The following is a 16,782-nucleotide window of genomic DNA, read 5'->3' on the forward strand; positions in this document are numbered from 1 at the left end:
CAGGTTTGATGGAGAAAGGCTGAAAGTCCCAGGTCAGCTGAGGAGGGGCCTCTGTTGGGCAGGTGGCGGCGTCGAATGGGCCATCGGAGGCACTGACCTTAAAGGCGGGATTTGGAAGCCATGGGGTCTCAATGCTGTTGAGAGCCCTGGAGTAACAAGATGGCCCATGAGTGAGTGTAATCAGAGGAGGCCCAGGGCCATGCTCTGTGGTCCTCCAGCATCCAGTATCAGGAGGAAAACAAGTAGGCCAGGTGGAGAAGAGGGACCAGGAAGATGGCTGAACATGTGGTGCTCTGAGCACCTGATGGAGCCCGTGCCTGCAGGGAAAGGGAGGGTCAACTGCGTTGCTCGGCTGAGCGGGTGCCCATGACGGGCCCTGGGATCTGATGTTGGATCCCGACGACTGGCCCTCTTGACCTTGGCAAAGGCAGTGCAGGGGAGCCATGGGGTCCCACTTGGAGTAGACCTAGGAGGGAGCTGGAGAGAGGGGTAGACACCAGGTGTAGCCAGGCCCCTAAGGGAGCCTGGCTATGAGAGGGAGTGACGAGGGAGGACGAGCAGCCAGGAGGGGCCTGGTCCTGGAGACACCCTGCCCAAGAGGGCAGCTGATCTGTGCCCTGTGAGGGGGTAGGCATCTACTGGACGGAAGCCCATGGGTAGCAAGAGGGGACAAATCTCTGTTAGTGCAGTGCTCGGCCTTGGCCAAGAGTGAGGTGGACGATACGATCCCAGTGAAAGGAAGGCGGGGCTGTTGAGCCTAGTAAGTGGGTCCTGTGTGGTGTGGACATTCTCTGGGGTGTGCTGGTTTCTTGGGAGGATGGAAAACAAAGTCATGTTGACAGTGGGGAATGAAGAGGGGACTGGGGCTCAAGGAGGCCAGGGAAGGGGGCTTGAGGAGAGTGGGAGGGGCAGTGTGGAGTTCGTGGTGTGTTCAGAGGGCAGCTAGACCCTCGCAGTGCCTGTGGTTCCTCCCACCGTGGCCAGAGGTGCGGGTGGCTAGGGACACAGTGTCCTGTGCACCAACACTGGGCTTTGCTCACCAAGAACCACAAAGTGCGACGTGACTGGGCCGTGAAGAGGGGTGGCAGAAAATGAACTGGGAAGGGCAGGGTGCCAGGGGAGACCTGAGCCTGCACCCGCTTCACCCAGGGGGTGCCGCGGAGGGTGCACAGATGGATGGGCCTTTGTCGCTGCTCAGGGACGCTGTGCAGGAACGGAGAGCCCCTCCTGTCCAGGGCAAAGGCCTGGGCCTGACCTCCTGGCTCCCCCTGGCTCGTCTCCCTCTCTGAGCTGGAACTCTGGTGCATGTCGCCTGCATTTTGTGTGACAGCAACAATACAAGTGCTTGCTTGTTTTTAATTCTGTTCTCCTCTGTAAAGGAGCCACCTGGCTCTGGCAGATCCTTACTGCAACCACCACTGTGAACAGTTCTGGGTTGGAATGTTTGTGCTGATGGCAGGTCACCAGGTCACCACAGTGGAGGGTGAACAATGAGCCTGGAAGTGCCGGTTCTAGGACCTCATCAGTCCCCAAGTGCCATTGACTGCGGCTCGCATGGCCGGGCAGGTGACGAGGATGCTTCAGAGGGGATGTGGGGGCCAAGCTTCACTCTGGGCTTGTTGATCACGAGGACCAGGTGGGCAGACCGGCCACCCTGCATGGGGTGGGAAGTGGCCTCCTGCTGGAGAACTGCTTCTCCCAGACAGAGGCAAGGACGGCCACTCAGCGTCCCAGGTCCCAAGCGGTCTCTCCCTGAACTCACGCCTAGTGGTGCCCCCTGTGGGCAGGGTGTGTCCTGATCATCCACGAGGCCAGCTGGTCAGGAGCAGCCGCCAGGAGCCCCACGTGCTCCCCACACTGTGAGGAAGGCTGGGCCCAGTGTGTGCAGGCCTTGGCTTTCTGCCTCTGTCTAGGGGAGGCCGCCTCTGGGCTCATTTGGGACTCTGTGCAGTCCCTCCTCCTCGCAGCTCCTCTTGACTCTGTGACAGATTTCTGGTGGCCTTTAGGGGGCCTTTTGCATGACACTGTCCCTGTTGGGTCCACATCTCCACTGCACTAGGACCGGCCCCTACCCCTTATCTTCCTGCTCTGCCAGCCTGGGGTCAGATGGAGGCCTGGCCTGCTGTGGCCTCCCGTGGACCCTGGGGCCAGCATGGGCAGCTGACCTGCCCCAGCCTTGTGCCCATGATGACCCACTGAGGGGACACGTCATTGTTCTGTTGTGAGCAGCCCTGAGACTTCTCCTGTAGAACCTGCTCCCAGGTACTGAGCAGAGCAGGGCCAAGGGGGGAGGCCCAGGCAAGTCCTATGGGAAACTGCCTCTCCTTGCCACCCACCTAATCCAAGTAAAACCAGACTGTACTGAATTACCAGGCTGCCTGGCAGAGAGTGGGGTCCAAAAGGCTCAGAGCGAGATCGGGTCTGCAGCCGCTGAGCCCTGACCCTCCAGCTCTGCCGTCCCTTCTGCCCTCTTCCCTCTTTCCCTCTCTCCTCTTCCCTCTCTGCCCCCTGCTTTTTGGGGTACTAGGGATTGAACTCAGGGGCACTCAACCACTGAGCCATACCCCCAGCCCTATTTTGTATTTTATTTAGAGACATGGTCTCTAAGACTGAGCTGCTTAGCCTTCTATTGCTGAGGCTGCCTTTAAACTCCTGATCCTCCTACCTCAGCCTCCGGGGTTGCTGGGGTTACAGATGTGCACCACCACACCCAGCCTTCCCTCTCCCCCTTTCTTCCTTCCTTTCCTCCTCCTTGCCCTCCATCCTCTTCCCTCCCACTCCTCACTGAAACCCACTTCCCCACTGTCCAGCTGGCCCCGAGGCTCCCCAGGCTTCCCCACCAAGCATGTCCCCTAGACCTGTTTGTTCAGCAGTACTCGACCAGCGCCTGCCCGGGACTGACAAGGTGGCAGGTGGTGGCTACCGAAAGCAAATGAGAACTTTCAGGGATAGCCTCTCTGCTCCGGGGAGGGACCTAGCAGTCAGGTGTAGATGGGGCCCCCCAGGATGGTTCTGCTGGTATAACACAGACTTCTGAGCCTCAGCTCTGCAGTCACACTCCACAGCCCGGGCGGGAGGGGGAGCAGGACCTATGTCTTCTAAGGAGCTATGGGGGGCGGGGCTTATGTGGTGGACTGGACGGATATTTGGGAACCATTCCTGTGGGGCCTCAGGGCTGTGCACATGGCCATTCCCTCCAGAGTGTGCGGCCTCTTCTCTGTGGTTTTAAGGTCCCCGCTTGCCTTTGGGGTCAGGAAGTAGCCTTGGAAAAGGATCCTCCGACACTGCTGGTTGACCTTGGGCATTTTCAAACTCTAAGCGTAGGCCGTTGGGGAGATTTTGCTGTAACTCCTCAGAACTTACCAGTTAACACAGGGGCTCCCTGTCCCTCCGCTCTGCAGACACCATCCTGCCCAAGATGCCCCTCACCCTCCCAGCAGAAGTGTCACTGCCTGCCTGCAGTCTCGGTGACCCGGCTCCGGCTCTCCAGGGCTGACCTTCCTGCAGTTCCCCCCAACCTGGGACACAGCTTCTTCTTTCTTTCTCTTTTCCTTTGAATCCTAAGTAGCAGAAGATGGCACATGTCACTGTCACCATTGGTTTCAAAGAACAGAAACTAACCTAATACTGTCCAAGTGGAAGAAGGACCTCAAGGTCACTCGGGACTCCTGTGCTCCAGGGGCCAGGAGCAGAGCCGCCTGCCGAGCAGATGGTGAGGCCAGGACACCAGGCGGCCACTCAACACATGGCCTGGCACCCTCCCTTCTCCACTGTGTGCCTGCTCCGCCCTTGGCTCAGCCACCCACTGCCCACCAGAGCTGCTCCAGAGCGGCAGCCGGAGCCCCCAGTGCGTGAGTCTGCCTGGTTCTGGCTCCGGGAGGAAGGGGATTCAGCTGACCTGGTTTGGGATCAGGGCTTATTTCTGATTGGGTTGCCTGAGACCAGGGGTGGGCTCATGGAGCGCCTCTCCAGGTTCTCTGAGGGGACCAGGCTGGAGGGAAGAGTGACCCAGAAGGCACTGCTATCCCTGCCGCAGTGACGGTGGCACGCTCTACCCGCTGGGGGCAGTGTCCTCTGTACAAAGGCACGCTTGGCGGGCAGTTTCTGGAAAAGCCTGGACAGCCCTCACAAAAAGAGGACAGAGGCACATGATTTATAGAGCGCCTGCTGTATGCCCCGGGCACACTGCACGACTTCTCTTGTTTGGCTCTGTGGAGGTGACCCAGGGTCTCCAGCACTGCAGTGGCTCTGCCGTCACAGTGTTCCGTGGCATTAGATTCCGAACATTGTGCTCCGCCATGAGCCCCCGCCTGCCTGTCACCTGGGAACAAGAGCTCTTCCAGGGTTGGAATGTGGTCATGAAGGTGAACACCAAAGTAGCCGTCCGAATGAGCAGGCAAGCGCCTGAGGCTGGGGCCCACGCTTCAGTTCAAGAGTGTCCTGCCCAGTGGCCTCCTGCTGGCCCCAGGGGAGCGTCCATGAGCCTCCCGCAGGAGATGCTGTTTCTGGCCTTTGGCAGTGGAATTGCTAGCTCATCCGTGAGGCTTCCTGGAGAGTACTGTCAAGCGTAAGGCCTGAAATCAAGACCTTAGAGGTTAGACAGGCCCTGAGCTCTTCTCCGTGACTCAGAGCAGCCCACTTGGTTTTCCGGGGCCTCAGCTGTTGAGTGGAAATGGATCTGCCTTCTTCACAGGGTCGTGGAGGTGGTTACCTGGGGAGTGCACGGACACCGCCTTATACCTTGTGCTAAGATAGTAATTGCTTAATAAAGGGTTGCAACACTGATTCTTATAACATTATTACATTTATTATAGCTACTTAATTATGATATTATTTATCCTAATGTTATCATATTTACTTTTAGTGGCTTGAATTAAGGAAATATGTCTGGAGTTTCTCTTCTCTCTCTAGCACCAGAAAAATACCTTAGACATAGTAGATGCTGAGAATTTGTTTGCTGAAAAAAATTTATTACACAAGAATGCCTATAAATCTGGAAACCAAGGCAAGAAAACACGGCAATTGTAGATCCATGCTACCCTGCAATCCTGGAGAGACGCAATGTGGGGCATGGCCTGTGGGTGAATGGTGCATGGTCCCTGTACTGTTACTGCAGGACACATGTGAGGGCAGCGTGTCCGTCAGCTCCTGCACACAGGAACCTGTGCCATGTCGCCACACATGATCTTTCATAGCATTGGTCTGTGACTTTACCTCCTTCCAGAAGAAGTGATTGAGAAGATGCATATATAAAAAAAATAAAATAACAATCTTGGTTTTCAGACATTTGAGGCCCCCGTAGGTAACCTTGCTGAGATCATCTTCCCACCATTTGTTCTCGATACCTGTGGGCCCCAGTGGCCTGATCTCTGAGGGCTCAGGGCAGGAGGACATGAGTGACAGTGGAAGTCACTGCTGTCCCTCAGCTTCTCTAAAACCCTTGAGACCGACTGTGGACCCCCATTCTGTCACTCCGCTGTCCCCAGAGTGCAGCGAAGGCCACTTTCCATGTGTGTAGACAGCACATGTGTGTGAGACCAGTCCCCGAGCAGTTGACCAGGGAGCTGGCCATCCCTGGCCCCCGCAGGGCCCCTTGCTTTCCTGCAGCCACCAGTAGCCTGATGGCTGGGTGCTGAGTGGAGGCCCCAGGAGAGGCTGGAGTGGAACCGGCACCTCCAGGGGCCTCTGGGTGGATGCTTCCCTGCATCAGCCGCTCTTAGCTTCTCTCTCTCCTGCAGGACGCCAGCCATGATCGGCTGTTCCTTCGTGGTCAACAGGAAGTTCTTTGGGGAAATCGGTCTTCTGGACCCTGGAATGGATGTGTACGGAGGAGAAAACATCGAGCTGGGAATCAAGGTTGGTGAGGTGGCGTCCCTCCCTCCTGACGTCTTCGTGGTGCTGTGCGGAGCTGCTGAGTCTCCTTGGCACTGTCGGTTATTCTCCTTGGCAAGCAGATGTGTGAGCAGGGTCCTCCGCCTTCTTGAATGGGGAAGGCTCCCCTTGCCCTCTCTGGGGGGTGGCCGGCTTGCTTAGGCCTGGTGGCCTCCTCTGGGTGTCACCCAGGGAGTTGGGTTCCCACTCATGCCCAGCTCTGCTCTGTCCTTAAGTTCGTCTTACAACTAAGCCATCTCCTTGAATACGATGTCCATGCCCAGGTAAACTCAGGATGCTGGAGGAGGGAAACACCACATCCTGGGTCTCCTGTTTCTCAGAAGCACTTCCCAGGGAGTCTGAAGGAGAACGGGGAGGGAGCCGAGTAGCTGTTACTGGCCGGTCATCCTCCCCAGTCATGGATTTTACTCACTGAGCTCTGTCGGAGCTTGTATTTGAAAAAGAGAGTTTCACTGTGAAATGGGAAAGTTGGAAGCCCCCAGTGCGTCCAGCCTCCAGTTGTAGAGTCAAGTGGGGACTCCTTAAGTGCTTGGTGACGAGTCCTTGGTGGACCATATTTTGGTCCAGCTCCTGAGCCTTGTCCTAGGGTTCTGCACTCTGTAGAGTCAGGCTTTAGCCAGAACCTCCTCAGTCAGGGGTCAGGGCCACGGGAGCCGCTCCCTCCAAGCCTAAGCCTGTTGCACAACTAACCAGGCTCCTCACCCCGCACCACGCCAGTGAGAATCCCACCCACCCCTTCGCTTCCTCATGGTTTTCTGTGCACTGACCCCACCCTGCTCCCAGCTGTAAATTCACACTTGCTGTATTTGGAGCTGGGCCCAGTCTCTCCCGCTACAGAGTCACATTGCCATTGTCCCTGACTCTTGTGAGGGGCCTGGACGGAGTCTGCTTTGACGAGCTCAGCAAGTGTTATGGAGGGATTTTCTCTTCAATGCAGTAAACACTTTCCAGGAGACCCGCTTCTCCTGCCTGCGTGTCCACCGCCACGCTGGGAAGATGCTGGTGGAAAAGCCAGGCTTGGGTCTGTGCTGGCCCCCTCCACGCCCCGCCTGGAGGGCCCTGGGAGCAGGTGTATGGGGGACACCTCAGAGCGTGGTCAGAATGCTAATTTCCTCTGCATTTGTTCTAACTTCTTGGGTGCATTTTCTTTTGTATTCAACCCCAGCACAAGCCCTGGGCAGAACCCACTCCTCAGGAATGCCCGCTCTTAGCGTCTGCTCCATTGGTTTACTCTTTGGTACCCAGCCCCTTTAGGACATCCCACTGTCCCCATCCACCCTCAGCTCTCTGTGGATTGAAAGACCCTGTGTCCTCATGATGTGCAGAACATCGGGGCTGTGTTAAATGAAGGGGGTGGCGGGGACCAATTTTAGGACCTGGATCCTAAAATTGCTCCCCTTTCAAGAGGGCAGGTTCTGCTTCCCGGACTTTGATTTCCAGGCTAGGTTCTTCTCTGGGTGGACTTTGTGCAGGATTCTTCTAGAGCCCAGCAATTCAGAGGCCCACGAGCAGAGCTAGCCCTTGCCTATCCATCTCTTCTGAGTGCAATTGCCGGACGGGACCTGGGTCCAGCGTGCTGACGCTCAGTCTCACCCTAACCCCACCCGCTCCTCTCTCCCTCCTCCGCCCATCTCCTGCCTTGGCACTTGGGCTCCTCGTCCTGGATTTGCTTATTGGTTAGTCCTCTCTTCCACGTCACTAGGTCTCAGATCAGTGGGGCACAGATCTTTCTCGCCCCAGGTGTGTAGGACCATGCCTGGTCTGTGGCCAGATCAGTGTTTGTGGATTAAAGATTGAACAAGTTCCCTGGAAACCTGGCAGGAGTACAGGTAGTGGGGGATCGGGGCACCCACCAGCTCGGAAGGCAGCAAGGGCTAAGGCGAAGGCAGGACACGCGGCCCGAGAGGAGGCAGCTCAGGGAACCCCATGTGGACGCAGTTGAGCTTTCGTTTCTTTGCATTTTATCTTGAAGACTTGAGAAATTTGAGGATCTGGGTACCGTGATAAGGGCATCAGGCCCTGGGAGAGAGAAAGGGCCAGAAGCTCAGGCCTGGGAGGGACGGGGTGGGGTGACGCCCTGCCCCACAGACATGCTAGCAGCGGGGCATCAGGGAGGACCCTCCAGAGCTGCTCTTCTCTGGGACAACAGAGGCTGTGACAGCAGCACTTACTGCTCACCAGAGAGAAGGAGCTCATTTCCCACACCCACAAACCCATCTGCTCTTCTTTCTTCTGCACTTGTAGGTTTATTTTTTGATTGTTTTTGTAGGTGTGGATGGACAGCATGCCTTTATGTTATTTGTGTATTTTCCTATGTGCTGAGGATCGAACCCAGTGCCTCCCATGTGCGAGGCAAGCACTCTGCCACAGCCCCAGCCCCAGCCCCCTGTAGATCTATCTCTAACAGCATTACTGCGCCTGCCAACACAGAACAATAACACGTCTTTAAGGTGCACAGCGGGATGTTCTGACACATGTACATTCTGAAATGATCACCCCACCGACCTCATCAACCTATCCACACCTCCTCCATGGTTGCCACTACCGGGGAATTTCATTTAAGATCCATCTTGTTATCAAATTAGAAGTATTCAGCTCAGTGTTCTTACCTGCCACCACCACCCAGTACTTTACGCCCCCAAGAATGACTCACCCTGCCTGCAGCGACCTGGAGGACAGGTCTAAAGATCTAAGGGAGGCCATTCTGCTTGGTGGTAGCTGTCCCCATCCCCAGAGGAGACGGGGACTCCTCAGTCCTGCCTCCAGCCCAACCCTGAACCCGAGGGCTTTGTCCCCAGTCCAGGGACCAGCCAGCCTCCATCCTACTCCTTGGGAGTACCACAGTGAACGGCCCAGGCCACGGCCCCAAGCTTCACATCTCCATGGCCGTCACCGCCCTGGGTGCCCCGCCACGTCTTCAGGAGAGTGTCTGCAGGGTCTGAGGCACAGTCCCCCCATGGAGTACCATCGCCTGCTTCTTGTGGCCCGCCCAGCACATGCAGCACACAGGCTAGAGACCTAGGAGGGATTTTGCCTCTCGCGTCCCACAGGCCACATAGTCCTACCACTGAGAGCTGACTTTTGGCAGAAGGCTTGTTTTTCAGCATTGTTAAAAAATTTTTATTGAGACTTAATTTTAATTGTACAGATTTCATGGGTGGCATGTGACACTTTGATGACAGGTACGCGTCATGTAATGATCAAGTCGGGACAATTAACATTTATCATTTCATTGTGTCAAGAACCTTTGAATACCTCTCTTCCAATTATTCTGAAATGCATGAGAGAAGGGTGAGGGGAAGGAAGGGGAAGGTACTGGGGAATGACATCAGCCAAATGATATTCTTATAGCATGTGCTCATACAAATATGTAACAGGTGCCACCATACGTGCCACTATAGTGAACCAATGGACGTATGGAAAAAAGAAATACATAAGAGATTGCTATGAGCTGTAGTCGCCCTACTGTGCTGGGTAGAACACCAGAATGGTGTTCTGGGTAGAACACCTGCCTGTTAGGAGGAGAATTCTGAAATGTTGGTAAAATTCTGTAATGTTGGATTTCTACCCTGAGCAAATGAGGGGAATTTAGATGCTTTGTCTGTTACTGTTTTTTCCCCCTCAAAGCAAATTGCTAAATGAAGAATTCAGTCATTAGATTTTATGCTAATTTCTCTTACTTTAATTCAACATTTTATTATGGAAAACTTGAGACATACACAGAAATAGATTCAGCGTAGTGCATCCACGTGTGTTCATCATTCAAGTTCAACAAATGTCAACATTCTGCTGTTTGTTTTTTCAGTAACTGCTTCTCGACTCTTTCAAAGCAAATCCCCAGACATCATGTCATTCCAATTATAAATACTTAAGAATGCATTGCAAATATAGGAAGACTTTTTCAAACATAGGCTTTGCATAGTATTACCGTTAGCACAATTTAATATCCAATTCCTGTTCTCTCAGAAATATTTCTGTTGTTTTTCCTCAAAATACATATTCTTTACAGTTGGTACATTCAATTAAGAATTCAGGGAGGGATTCAAGATGGCGGGCTACAGGAAGGCTGCATTCCTGGTTGCTAGTGGCTCCGAACTCAGGCAGTGGGAGTATTGCTTCTCAGCGAAAGATGGATTTCAGTGAATTCTATACTGGACAGTCAGCACATCTTGGAGACTCAGAACTTTGTGCTCATTGAACAAAGAAGAAAGAGTACTTTGGACCCGAGTAGGTTGCAGCTGCAGTGGCAGCGCAGGTTTGCCACAGAGGGGAGGGAGAACACAGAAGCACAATGGACAGATGTGGACAGAAACATCTGGAATCAGGAAGGCAGCCTGGACTTAGCTGATCCAGAGGCTGCACAGAGAAGAGGTGTTTGCAAATGTTGTCTGTTTATCCACTGGCTGCAGAGAGCTGAGGCAGGAGCATCTGGAGGTGGCCACCCTGCAGCTGCTGTTGTGGAGCTGGGAGGTCATAGAAAACATGGTCACACTGTCCTGGCAAGTGCCTACTGTGTAGCTAAAGGAATAGGAGCAAAAGATGTACAGAGAATGTCATACCAGGGAGATTCAAGTTGGAAAAGCCAAGAGGATCCCAACTGGTTTTCCCTTTGAGTCTGGCAGCTCTCATGACCAGCTAAGGTGAGTGGGGAATCTGAACAGGCAGGTGTGAACGCTCAGGACTCAGCCTGGGAAGGCTGTGTTGGTGGGCAGCAGAAGGGGGAGGGATTGGCTCCCCTGCCCTTGGAGGAGAACTCCTGGGAGGCTCCAGACTCCCTGCAAAGATCAGCAATGGCCATGCTGTGGGGTGTGTTGATCTAATCTCTCCAGAGCAGAGACCACCTATAAGGCCCCTGCGACCAGATTAGACTTGAGCCTCCAGAACTCCCCTCATAGAACTCGGGAGTGCAAGGATCTGGTCTGTGAAGACAAAACTCCAACCGACAGCTCTTCCATCATACCTTATACAGGGGAAAAGGAAAGCTGAGACTTATCTGAACCAGCTTCAGTTTTAGGCCACTCCAGCTGAGAGCTTGGTGAACAACACAAAAAGAGGAAGGGGTTAACAGATCCCAGTGTGCACTTAATGTGCGTTCTCTCTCTCTCTCTCTCTCTCTCTCTCTCTCTCTCTCTCTCTCTCTCTCCATAACCCAAGAAGAAACAGAAAGAAGGACAGTTAGTTACAGGCAGTAACCAGCCATCCTTGTTAACTATTTTTCATTAAGAATCTTTCTTCCATTTGTTTTTTGTTTGTTTGTTTGTTTTGGTGTTCTTGCTTTGTTCATTAGTTCATGGAGATATAGACATATACATAATTGCTTCTTTTCCATTGTAAGCATTTTAAAAATGTAGTTATTTTTCTTTGTCTTGTCTTTTGAGGGTTAATGTTTTTATCTTGTTTATTTTGTTATTGTTGTTGTTATTTTTATTTGTTTGCTCTCTTGTTTCTCTTTCCCTGTTTTCTTGAGAATGGGGTGGACATCCAGATATAGGAAGCATTCAGAACCCCAAAGAGACAAATCAAAGAAGAACCTCTTCATGCACATTATAATTAACATGCCTAACACACAGAAAAAGGATAGAATTTTAAAACCCTCAAGTGAAAAAGTCAGGTCACATTTAGAAGCAAGCCAATCAGAATCACTTCTGATTTCTCAGAATAAACTGTAAAAACCAGAAGGGCTTGGAAGGGTGTGTTCTAAGTCCTTAAAGAAAATAACTGCCAACCACAATTGCTATAAACAGCAACTATATCCTTCAAAGTTGAGGGAAATAAAACCTTCCACAATCATCATAAACTGAAAGAAGTCATGATTACTAAGCCAGCGCTATAGAACATACTTATGGAAATACTCCACACAGGAAAAATAAAAACAAACCCCAGGTCTCACAAATGAACAAATTTCATGAGAAATAGGACCAAGTTAAACATTATAAATAAACCAAAATGGCAGGAATTGTTAAACATCTCTATATAATAACACCAAATGGAGTTTGTTTCAACTCTCCAACTAAAAGACATAGAAGATATAGGCTGGCAAAATGATTTAAAGAACAAGACTCAACTCTATATTTTTCCAAGAGACTCACCATACAGGCGAAGACAGTCACAGGCTGAAAATGAAAGGGTGGAAAATGACATACTAAGTTAATGAGCCTGAAAACAAGTAGGAGAATCTTCTTTCATCTGACAAAGCAGACCTCAAACCAAATTAATCAAAAATCACAAAAAGGGTCATGTCATACCAGTAAAAAAAATAATCCAACAGAATATGAAACAATAATGAATATTTTTGCCCCATAATGGGTGCAACTTATTACATAAAAGAGACATTAGCCTCAGATAGACCCCAGTACAATAATACTGGGTGATTTCAGCGCGCCTCTCCCACCATTGGACAGGTGATCCAGACATAAATATAGAAAAGATTATTTGAATGTGAATAATATTATAAATCAAATGGACTTAATAGACATCTATAGAATATTTATTCCAACACCAGCTAAATCTACTTTCTTTCCAGCAGCTCATGGAAACTTCTCAAAAATAGATGATATTATAGGATCAATGAAACACAGTTGGTTCCCTGAGAATATAAACAAGATTGATAAACCCTTAGTGAAACTAACCAAGAGAAAAAGAGAGAAAACCCAAATTAATAAAATTAGTAATGAAAAGGAAAACATCACCACAGACATCACAGAATTCCAGAGGATCATTAGGGACTATTTTAAAAATTTAACATTCCAATAAATTGGAAAACCTATAAAAAATACATTTCTGGACATATATAACCTGCCAAAACTGAATCAAGAGGACATAGAAAACTTTAACAGACCAATGACTCGTAAGGAGATAGAAGCAGTAATTTAAAAGCCTTCCCACAAAGCAAAGTCCAGGATTAGATGGATTCTCCACTGAGTTCTCAAAAACCTTTAAAGAATAGCTAATGTTAATGCTCCTTAATTTATTCCATGAAATAGAAAGGGAGGGAACACTTCTAAATTCATTGTATGAAGTCAATATCATACTCGTACCAAAACCAGGTAAGGATGCATCAAGGGAAAAAACAAATCTACAGACTGATATGATATCCCTGATAAACTTAGAGGCAAAAATACTTAATAAAATATTAGCAAATTGTGTTAAATGCCATACTAAGAAGATTGCATAGTATAAGTAAGTTTGTTGATGGTTTAATATATGCAAATTAATAAGTATAATTTATCACAAATAGAATTAAGGGGGATGTGGCTCAAGCGGTAGCATGCTCCCCTGGCATGAGTGCAGCCCGGGTTCGATCCTCAGCACTACATACAAACAACGATGTTGTGTCCGCCAAAAACTGAAAAATAAATATTAAAAAATTCTCTCTCTCCTCTCTCTCTCTCTCTCTCTCTCTCTCTCTCTCTCTCTCTCTCAAAAAAAAAAAAATAAATAAATAAATTTCAGTTTAAAAAAAATAGAATTAAGGACAAAAATCAATTAGTCATTGCAATATATGCAGAGAGAGCCTTTGACAAAATCCAGGACCCTTTAATGTTAAAAACACTGAAGAGACTAGAGATAGAAGGTACCTCCCTCAACATCATGAAGCCTACATATGAAAAAATCTCAAAGTCAACCTCATAGTAAATGGGAAAAAACTGAAAGCATTTCCTTTAAAATTTGGAACAAGACAAGGATGCCCATTCTCACCATTCATATTTAATGTGGTGTTTGAAATTCTAGCCAGAGCTATTTGGCAAAAGAAGGAAATAAAGGGAACAAAAATAGGAAAGGAAAAAGTCAAATTTTCACTTGCCTACAGCTGATATGATCTGACATGTAGAAGATTCAAAAAAAAAAAAAATCCACCAGAAGACTGCTAGCACTTGGGCTGGGGTTGTATTCACTTAGCATGTTTGCCTAGCACCACATAAAGTAAAATAAAGATATTGTGTCCACCTATAACTAAAACATAAATATTAAAAAAGAAAGACTGCTAGCACTAATAAATAATTCATCAAAGTAGCAAGTTACAACAAAAACCAACAGCTTTCCTACATACTAACAATGAATCTTCTGAGAAACAAAGTAAGAAAACAATTCCATTCATAATAGCCTCAAAAAATGAAATAAAATAAAATACTAGGAATAAATCTAATCAAGAAGATGAAAGACCTCTACAATGAAAACTACAGAACATTGAAGAACTCAGAAGATGGAAAGACCTCCCATGTTCATGGATAGGCATAATTAATATCATTAAAATGGCCATATTGCCAAAAGCAATATGCAGATTCAATGTGATTACCATCAAAATACCAATAACATTCTTCATAGAACTAGAAAAACAGTCCTAAAGTTCATTTGGAAAAATAAAAGACCCAGAATAGCCAAAGCAATTCTAAGCAATGGTGGAGGTATCACAAGACCTGGCTTCAAATTATACTATAGAGCTATAGTAACAAAATTGCATGGTACTGGCATAAAAGTCGACCCACAGACCAACAGCACAGAGTAAGAGACCACAGAGACAAACCCACACAGCTGCAGTCATCTGATCCTTGACAAAGATGCTGAAGGCACACATGAAGAAAAGCGTCTTTTTAACAATTGGTGCTGGAAAAACTGGTTATCCCTATGTAGAACGAAACTAGACCCTTATCTCTCACCTACAGAAAAATCAACTCAAAATGGATCAAACACTAAGGGATTAGACCAGAAACGGTGCAACTCCTAGAAGAAAAGAGGATCAGCATTCCAGTATATAACACAAGCAACAGCTTTCTCAATGGGACCCCTAGGCTCAGGAAATAATGCCAAGGTTAATAAATGTGATGGCATCGAATTAAAAAGCTTCTGCACAACACACGAAACAATTAAGAATATAAAGAGAGAACTTAAAGAATGGGGAAAAAATCTTTGCTGGTTACTTTTCTGAGAGGATTAATATCTTGAATATATAAGGCACTCAAAAACTTAACACCATAAGACCAAATAAGCTCATTAATAAATTGGCAAATGAATTAGACAGATGCTTCTCAAAAGAAGAAATAAAAATATCCAACATATATATGAAAAAAATTGTTCAACACCATTAGCAATTAGGGAAACACAAATCAAAACTATTCTGAGATTTCATCTCACACGGGTCAGAATGGCAATCATCAAGAATACAAATAAGATTACATACTGGGGAGGGTGTAAAGAAAAGGAACACCTGTAAGTTAGAACAACCACTTTGAAAATCAGTATGGAGGCTCTCAAAAGACTAGGCCTGGAACCACCATATGACCCAGCTACACTGCTCCTCCATATTTACCCTAAGGAACGCAAGTCCTCTCACTGCAGTGATACACACACCCCCGTGTGTATAGAAAGCAGCACAATTCACAACAGCCACACTACGGAGCCAGCCCAGGTGCCCATCAGTGGGTGAATGGATAAGAAAATGTGGCGTAGACACACAATGGAATTTTATTTGGTCATAAAGACTAAATGAAATTAGGTCATTTTCAGGAAAATGGATGGAACTTGAGGTCATTTAAGCAAAATAAACCAAGCTCAGAAGATCAAGGGTCAGATGTTTTCTCTCATATATGGAAGCTGGAGAGACAGAAAGAAAAGAAAGGTGTGGGGGGGGAATCTTATGAAAATCCAAGGGTGGTCAGTAGAGGAGAGGGACCAAGGTGTGAGAGGAGGAGAGGGAGGGGGAAGTGCTAGGGAGTGAGAAGGACCAAACTGTGCTGTCACACTGTGTGCACATAGGAATATGTAACAACAAATCCCATCCTTGTATGCAACTATCATGCACCAATTTTTAAAAAAAAGGTGCATTATAGAAAGAAAAAATAATAATTCAGACAAGGAGCCAGGCATGGTGGGGTATACCTCCAAATCAAGTAACTCTGGAGGCTGAGGCAGGAGGATCAAAGTTTCAAGATCAGTCTGGGCAACTTAAGAAGATCTTGTCTCAAAATAAAAAATAGAAATATCTGAGACTGTAGCTCAGTGGTAGAGGGCCCTGGGTTCAATCCTATATAAAAAAAAATGTATTCTTACAGGGTCCAACCACATTGCATTTGGTTGATATGTCTGTTAAGTACCTTTTAATCTATAATATTTTCCCTCACTTTTAATATTTTCATACTGTTGATTTATTGAAAAAATCAAGCCGTTTGTCCTATAAAATTTTGCAGAGAGTCTGGACTTGGCAGATTGATCTCTCTCTCTTGAGGTCTTTAACTCTTTCGTCTAATCCCTGTTTTCCTGAACTGTAGTTAGATCAGGAAGATTGATTAGCTCCCTCCCTTCCTTGGCTCCTTCCCTGGCTGTGAACTGCCCATCACGTCACATAGGAGATAACTGGATGTCAGGCTGTCACCCTTTAGTAGCGTTAAGATCTGACAGGAACTCCTGGCGTCTCCCCACTGATCCATTATAAAGTTCCTCATTGACCTTCACCTGATTAGTGGTCGTAGCAGCCACAGATGAGCATCGCATGTCCATTATTTCATTAGTGCCTGCAAAATGATGAGTTAGAAACAATTCTACATCTCTTCTGCATTTACAGGCTGGGTTCTTCCTTTAGAAAGTACTCTCCCTCTTCGACTATTTGGATACTAGGAAATAGTTTGGATAAGGAAAGTTGGATAAATGCTTCCTTCCTTCCTTTTGCTTAAACATTTCTAGAATAATGAGTTAGTGCCATAGCAACCTCCAAAGGTGACCAATGAGGATGTTGTTTTTCTCATTCTGTAATGTAACAGACTCAAAAAAAAATTTCAAAGTATACCTTTTATGTGTCTAAATCCATTATAGTCATTATTCACCTTTTCCCATTCTGTGTGTTTTTATTAAGGTATAATTTAATATAATAAAATTGTGGAGATTGTCAGTCTTCAG

General features: G+C 48.0%; 1 protein-coding gene across 4 annotated transcripts in view; it reads left to right on the plus strand.

Moving 5' to 3' along the window:
- Window positions 1-16,782, plus strand: part of Galnt17 (polypeptide N-acetylgalactosaminyltransferase 17) — a 355,262-nt gene that overhangs the window by 268,937 nt on the left and 69,543 nt on the right. For all 4 annotated transcript variants that reach the window (XM_078023947.1, XM_078023950.1, XM_078023948.1 and 1 more), the window contains exon 6: window positions 5,739-5,856. In XM_078023947.1, coding sequence (XP_077880073.1) covers window positions 5,739-5,856 — 118 coding nt within the window. The remainder of the gene's footprint in view (window positions 1-5,738; window positions 5,857-16,782) is intronic.

The sequence above is a fragment of the Ictidomys tridecemlineatus genome, chromosome 10 (genome assembly GCF_052094955.1).
Source record: "Ictidomys tridecemlineatus isolate mIctTri1 chromosome 10, mIctTri1.hap1, whole genome shotgun sequence".
Lineage (NCBI taxonomy): Eukaryota > Metazoa > Chordata > Mammalia > Rodentia > Sciuridae > Ictidomys > Ictidomys tridecemlineatus.